The 7,970-nt window shown below is 36.5% G+C and overlaps 1 protein-coding gene across 3 annotated transcripts in view; it reads right to left on the bottom strand.

The window, feature by feature from the left end:
- Kpna5 (karyopherin subunit alpha 5) overlaps window positions 1-7,970 on the bottom strand; it is a 42,332-nt gene that overhangs the window by 30,299 nt on the left and 4,063 nt on the right. For all 3 annotated transcript variants that reach the window (XM_013352428.2, XM_026787411.1, XM_005363606.3), the window contains exons 2-4: window positions 3,915-4,048; window positions 2,306-2,407; window positions 2,093-2,192 (exon numbers count right to left, since the gene is read on the bottom strand). In XM_013352428.2, coding sequence (XP_013207882.1) covers window positions 2,093-2,192; window positions 2,306-2,407; window positions 3,915-4,043 — 331 coding nt within the window. In that variant the 5' untranslated portion in view covers window positions 4,044-4,048. The remainder of the gene's footprint in view (window positions 1-2,092; window positions 2,193-2,305; window positions 2,408-3,914; window positions 4,049-7,970) is intronic.

Below are 7,970 nucleotides of genomic sequence, written 5' to 3'. Positions count from 1 at the left end.
TTTGGGGAAATTTCTGAAAAAATGAATTGAAGAAGTGTAACCCGTGATTTGCATTACAAGAGTGGCCATGATGGGGAAGCAGATTAAGGGATTTTAACAAAGGTTTATCATCTGATTTAAATCAGAGCTGGGTTTAATGGTAGGCTATGCAGTAGCCAGTGTCATACTTAAATCTGCTTTGTGGCAACTGTTAGAATACTACTTAAAGATGAAGAACTACAAGTCGCCTGCTGTTTCTGCTAACAGTTCTATTTACAGCTGCTTTCCCAGGTTTTCTATATGATAGGTTAAATAAAAATATAGTAAATCCAAAGTTCTCCTATCCCTGATACACTTGGAAGAAATCCATGTCAATCAGCAAAGGAGAGCATTTATAACCCCTGTTTTATGTCGAACATAGGCTTGAAAATCCAACTATTAAGAAGAAACGGTGAAAAATAATTGACATATAAAGCTTGAGAGAAACATGACAGTTTGAAATTACAGAAAACAGTTGTCTTACTTAAACAGTCTCACCTCAGAGAATGATGATACAGATAACAGAAAGATTAAAATCTTTCAAACTACATTATTAAAGAATCAAAATAAATTCAATAATAATAAAGATGTGGTAGAAAAATAATCGAGAACAACTTCAAAATTCTCAAACAAAATCTACAGAAATCCTATCAGTTGTACACTATGCAGGTGTCAAAAACAAATCTTGAAAAAGAATATAATAAAAAATTTGAATCAGGTAACATAAATATCAACTGCAAAAATATTCTAAAATGCAGAGATAAAAAATCATTCTTGATTGTATAAATATTTCTGAACTACTGAAGATGAAGGACGAGATATGGAAGCTAAACGTAGTCATTCAAAAGTAAAAATATTTGATAATTTTCCCTTACTAAAGTTTTTAAACTCACTTATGTGGTGTGTGCAGACATGTTCACAAATGACTGTATGCCACTGTCCAAGTGCAGAGGACAGGCGGCAGCTTTTGGAAGGAGTCAGTTCTCTCCTTCAGGCATATAGGCTCTAGGGATCAAGCTCAGGTCACAGAGTTTGGTCGCAATTGCCTTTATCCACTGAGCACTCTGCCGGCCCTATTTTATAACTATTTATAATACACTCACTCTTAAAACATAAGAGAGCAAAGACAAAAAAGACTTAGATTACGCTGACCAAACCACAAGATTGCATTCATTCCTCACCTTAGCAAATTTTATCTTTCTTAGGAAATTAAGGTGGGTGATTCAGCATTATCTGCAAAATCTGAACTTCTTAAAAATTCCTTACAATTCAATCACCAATTCTATAAATTCTATATATGAAACAATACTAATACTAACTGGGTAAGTAATTTGACCATATGAATTACAAACGGTTAGTAAATAATGAAAGAGCTGGGTACGGTGTTGCATAACTGAACTTCCAGCACTTGTGAAGGTGAGGCAGGAAGATGGAGAGTTTGGGGCCAGTCTTAGCTACAAGATAAACTTTGTCTCCTCCAAGTCAAAACTGAACAAATGAAAAATATGTCTAAAAAGTATTTCTATATAGAATTATAGCCTTATTTACTGGTAACTATTTTTGATTTGCTTCTTTAGATTCTTTTATAATTTTTTTCTACAATGTGTTTATTCTAACAATATATTTTGAAAAAGATGATACTTTAAAACACTTTTTTTAAAGAAAGGATCTCTATGCAGCTCTGGATGGCATGGAATTCATTATGTAGACCAGGCTGGCTTCCAACTCAGAGAGATCTGCCTACCTCTGCCTCCCAAATGCTGGGACTAAAGGTAAACACAACCAAGCTGGGTGCTAAGGCAGGTGAGCCTACCTGTATGAATTGGAGGCTAGCTTGACTTATCTAGTGAGCAACATCTTGGTTACTAAGATTAGGTAGACAGACCCTCTCTCAAAGGTAAAAAAACAAAATGAAACAAAGGTGTACAAAACCATATTAGGCTAAACTATAAAGAGAAATTAAGACCTGTTTCTGGAAAAAAAAAAGGAAAAAATAAGTGTCCCATAATTTTAAAAAATATAAATCTCTGCCTTAAATTGTGCAACATCAAATAGTCACTGAAATAACTCTTGCCTTTAGAGAGCAGTTTCCTGAATTTCTGTGTTGCTGCCAGCTGCTGTTCAGCATCGCTAGAGAAAACCATCCGAATCATATCTGCAGTGATGACATCTTCCTAAAACACAGAAATAAAATTATCAGGCAAATGATTTTGCATGAATATTATTATACTGTCTCAGAAATATTATGAGGCATAATACAAACCAATCACAATTTCGTAAAGTATACCTCTGGAATGGGTACAGTGGAACTGATATCTGGGTCCTGGATAGGACTCTCTAGCATACAGTCTTCATTTTTGGGCAAAGAGACATTTCTGCGTTTGAACAACTGCAACAAAGAAAAATTATTTTATATACTAAGTTTTCCAAAACATTCAACAGTCACAGGATTCATATGAGTAAACAAAATGATTTTTATAATTCAAAATATTAAACATTTCCATTTTATAGGGCTTGAAAAAGCATGTATTTCTTTATTTGATGACTAACTATAGAAGAATTTTTCTAAGAAAATCTTTACTATGGACTGGAGAGATGGTTAAGTACTTAAAAGTGCATACAGCTCTCACAGAGGACCAGAGTCCCAGTACCAAGGTTAAATTCCAAGTTCCCAAGTTTGACAACTTATAACCATCTGTACCTACAGTTCTGGGGCATCTGATACCTCTGGTTTCTATGGCCAACTGCTCTGAGTGCACATATCCTCCCACAAACATACACACATAATAAATAAAAACAAATCTTTAAAAAGAGAACTCTTGATTTAAAAAGTAAGTCACACAGTATAAATATCATGCTACCGAGTCAATATAGCCAACTAAAAAGCAATAGGAAGCTGGGCATGGGTGGTGTATGCCTATAATCCTAGCACCTGAGTTAGAAGCAGGAGGCTCTAGAACTCAAGGGCATCCTCAGCTACAAGAAAATCTGAGGACAGCCTGGGTTATGTGAGACCCTGTCTAAATAAAGTAAAACAAGCAATAGGAAAAAAATCTTAGGAAAATCAGTCCTATACTTTTTAGTTCCATTATTAATAAAAATAGAAAGATAAAAAACAACAAAAAACCTCCTTGTACTTCGATGACTAAATAAATACAGCTCTTCCACAGTCTGTACACACATTTTTTTAGTCAACAGTTTTTTTTGTTTGTCTGTTTGTTTCTTTGATGTAAGTTCTGCAAGATACTACAGACAGGAGCTGGAAAACCACAATTACTACATTTCTAAGCAGGCCTTCTTGGACTTTTGGGAATAGTCCTTTACATACACTATTTTTAGCTTGTTTTTGTTATTTGTTATTGTAAGAACTACTTTATAAATATTTCCAAATCTATATTAGAATGAAAAATGTTAAGAAGTATTCATAAATAGCATATGCAAAGTATAGAAGCTATGAAATATAGAAATATATTACCAAATACAGAAATCATTAAATGAAAACACACAAAGATGACTATAATTACCTTAAGACTTATGAAATCCACAATGCATATCATGTGTTTCCTGGGGACAAAGTCTATGCTGAAAACTGGAGGTTAGCTAAATGACTCAAGGGTAAGCATTTTTAGCATTAGGAAAAAGTATGGTAACAAAATGTTTATTAACACAAGAGAAAAATCACCCTAGTCAGTAACTATCTTAGTATAAGAGCCTAATCAATGAATTTACAAATATTATTCTAGGGACTTAATTAAGAAACAGAGTTAGCAAATCAATTTTCTCAAACACTTAGCATTTAAAATTTTCTAAAATACAGCAATGATAATTAAACTTGCAAACCTCCACATGAGGCACTGACTAGAATGGATGGATTTGTTGTATCTATGAACACCCACCTGTTCTTCCCTTTTTTGTTTTCGAAGTTGTATTCCTTCTTCTTCTCTCCGCCTTCGCATCTCTTGAGGATTTAAGGCTTTGTTCTTATAACTTTTCATTCTGTAGTTATCCCTCCCTGGACTAGCCATGGAACCTTAGAGGAAGAAAACATACAGGGATAACTCTCAAAACAATGTAAGAGGCTTAGTGTAGGCAACTAAATTTAAGCTCACTGTTTCATTTGACCAAAAATACTGTCTCTCACACCTCTATCATATTAGAGAAAAATGACCAAATAGTTCAGTATTTATTTCTTAGTCTTAGCACATTTCCTGATGCCTTAAGGACAATTTGAGATCCTAGCAACTTACTTCAAAAGAGTTTTAGTTAGCTCACAGACCTGGAGGCCAGGAAGGTTCCAGCAGATGCCCCACTTGTGATGGAGCCTCATGCTAATTCATACACAGCAGAGAAGCAGAAAGGCAAAGTCAATGGGCATTTGGATGAGATAAGGTGACAAAGCTGCTGGTCCAAAGGGTTTCTACACTGGCAATGAAATTAGGATACAAATTTTGGCTGGAACAAATCACATCTAAGCCTTAGCAATATTAAACAAGTAACAAATTTGGGTCTAAAAATACTCATCGCCCTTATTATACTGATACATGATATTTTATGCCTATGTTATAACCTACTCTGGGTTCACACATGAAGACTAAACAGTGGTCTACAGCAGTATTTCAACTGTAAGTTAAATGTGACAGATACTTAGTGATTACTTAATACCCTACTGTGATAAGTCTGAAGAACATACTCAGGCCTGACCAGAAGCTACTGTTAACCAGTTGCCAGGCAGTGGTGGCGCATGCATTTGGAGGCAGAGGCAGGTGGATCTCTTGAGTTCCAGACCAGGCTGGTCTACATAGTGAGTTCCAGGATGGCCAGGGTTACACAGAAAAACCTTGCCTCAAAACACAAACAGAGACAGAGATGGGGGGGGGGGCTTTCATCTATCTGACCTCTCTGATGTAAGATGCTAATTGGTTTGCAGGTGTATAAGCAATAAAGAACACTAAAATATATGCATTAAATTCTGTGAGAGGACAGTAAGAAACAGCAATTAACTGTCCCTTAGGAAGCTCAGAAAGGCTTCAGTGTTGCTCTGTGAAAAAGGAGGGAAAGGGGGAAAAAAAGAACAAGCATTTCAAACAGAAAGAATATATGAAGATATGGCAAAAAATTAGAAGCCTAACATATACATAAAACAGTAAGAAATAAAGTGTGCCTCAACAAAGGACTCAAGCGGAAAGAGACAGCGATGAAGCTATAAATACGAAACAAATATGGTTGCTGCAATCCAGCTGAGAAATTCAAATTTGATCCTATGGAGCAGAACTAAAGGAAACAAGTGAAATCTCAATGAGTGTGCTGCTGACGTTACTGCAGTCATTGGAATAGATGAATCCTGACTTTAGGAGACTGTGTTGAGCTACAGATGATTGGAAATACAGTTTGAAACACAGAACAAGGGTCCTGACTTGATTATCCAATGTCATGGAGAGCCACAAAAAGAAAGGGGACAGGAAAACTCTTAATGGTATTTACATTTCATTGGGGGGGGGGAGGCAAGATGAAAGAAAACCAAAAGAATTGGGACAGAGAAGAAAGTAAGAGAAAATACGGGAGTGGGGAGAGTGCAAGGAACAGGAGCCAGAGAAGTATTTGAGTAGCAGTGACATTAATAACACACTCCTCAACATATTTTACTCTTCTGTTGACTCATCACGCAAACAAACCAAGTACCAAACAAGGCATCAGATTTGATAACCAGAGGTCATTGGTAAAAAGAGTAAAGGAAAGCTCACTACCAAAGGAGTTCAAATTAAAACACAATGGGCTAAGGACTCAAGAATGGGAAAAAAGGTTGTGGATTGGAAGTATAGGCCAGAGGTAAACCTCACGCTCAGAATATCTGAGATATCTACAGCTAGTCAAATCCAGTTTTCACATGTTTCAGCAATTCATATATACCTATGTGGTGGTTTAAATGAGATTAGACATCATAGGCTCATGTTTGAATACCTGTCCCCAGCTGGTAGATCTAATTGGGAAGAATTCAGAGAAGGGGCAGGCTTTGAGTTTCAAAAGACTTGGGCCATTCCCAGTGTCTCTTTCCCTGCCTTGTGGGGTCCCAAGATGTGAGTTGTCAGTTACTGCTCCAGTAGCACGCTGTTGGCCTGTTGCCATGCTCCCTGTCATAATGGTCATAAACTCTATCCCTCTGAAACTGTAAGGCCCAAATAAACTCTTCTTTTTATTAATTGCCTTGGTCATGGTGTCTTATCACAGCAACAGAAAAAATAACTAAGTCAACCTACAAACAGAAACTAGAAACTGTTAAATTGAGGTTATATATAACAACACATGCATTCTCCTCTCTTTTTATATATTACAAACCCTGAACTAGAGAGACAGTTCAGTAGTTAAGAGTAAGTATTGCTCTTACAGAGGACCCCAGTTTGCTTGCAACAACCAAATCAAGGCAGTTCACAACTCCATATAACTTCAGCTCCATAGGAATCCAATGCTTCTGACACCTGCACTCACATACCCATGCCCATGTATAAATAATTTAAAATAATAAAAATAAAAGTTTAAAGAAAAAAATGTATTTTTTAAAACTCTAATTTCACTAACAGCTTAAGTAGCAAAACAAGAAAAAACTAGTTTCTGAAATAACATTTGTTACTGAAATACTACTCTATTTGTACAAATAAATCTTTTAAAATTTTAACTACATATGTGGCATTTTCTAGACTGCTGGCATTTAAACACTTTGAACACACATTATATATATATATATATATTCCACATACATAAAAATATATATATTTCATCATCAATATTCATTCATTTATTTATTTGTGGATGTGTATGCTCGCATGTGTCAACACCACCAGTCAACTTTAGGTTTCGATCCTCGGAGTCACCCACTTTTTCTGTTAAGACAAGGGCCTTGGGCTCGTTATTTAGGCTCAGCTGGCTCTCAGGAAGCTCCATGAATCCGCCTGTCTCAAATCCCTAGCAATGGGACCACAAAAGTGATCCACAATCATTTTATTTTTAAAGACAGGATCTCTCTTTCTTTATAAGCCTAGCTAGCCTAGAACTTGGTAAACAGACCTGACTGGCCTTGAACTCACAGAGGTGTGCCTAGCTCGGCCTCTCAAGGGCTGGGATTAAAGGTGTGCACCACCAAGTCTGGACCAAGTGCCACCTTGGGTTCTGAGGATTAAAGGCCTTCATACTTACCCAGCTACCTTCCCGAGCCTTTCCAATACTCTAACAGGCTTTTTGGACAACCAGCCCCAGATCATGACACAGAGACTTATTAATAATGAATGTTCAGCCTTAGCTTAGGCTTGTTTCTAGCTAGCTTAAAAACAAAAAACAAAACAAACAAGTCAGCCTATTTCTATTAATCTATTGCTGCCTGGAGGCTCATTTACCTCATGTGTGTATTGTCCAGCCTGCTCTCCAGCTTCCTCTGTGTCCAGCTGGTTGGCCCCTGGTTCCCCTTTCTCTCTACCCACCAGACCCATCTAACCCTCCTCTGCCTAGATATTGGCCGTTTAGCTCTTTATTAGATCAATCAGGTGCCTTAAGCAGACAAGATAAAACAGCAACGCATCTTTCCGTAGCTAAACAAATATTCTATTCCACAAGAAATATTTATCTTTATACATGTATTACCATAATAATTATTACCCCACTGTGAAAATTACAAAACTAGCCATTTTCTTCAAGGAATGAAAACAATTAAAACTGCAAACGAATAGAAGCTCTAATCTTTACTCCTCACAATAGTTTGGGTCACTTTGGGCCCTTCTCCCCCACAACATTTTTGCATTCTAGATCCCTCTTAAATTATTAACAAACTTGTAATCCAAATTAAAGGTAGCTCCAAGAATACATTATGTTCTTTCTTTTTATTCAGTGATACTAACTTTCTGCATCTTTGCCTTCTTCACTGTGTTATCTCACCCAGAGAAATTTACTAGCTGGAAAACAAGTTG

Source organism: Microtus ochrogaster, linkage group LG9, assembly GCF_000317375.1.
Source record: "Microtus ochrogaster isolate Prairie Vole_2 linkage group LG9, MicOch1.0, whole genome shotgun sequence".
NCBI classification, from domain to species: domain Eukaryota; kingdom Metazoa; phylum Chordata; class Mammalia; order Rodentia; family Cricetidae; genus Microtus; species Microtus ochrogaster.
This window is presented reverse-complemented; position numbering and strand designations above follow the sequence as displayed.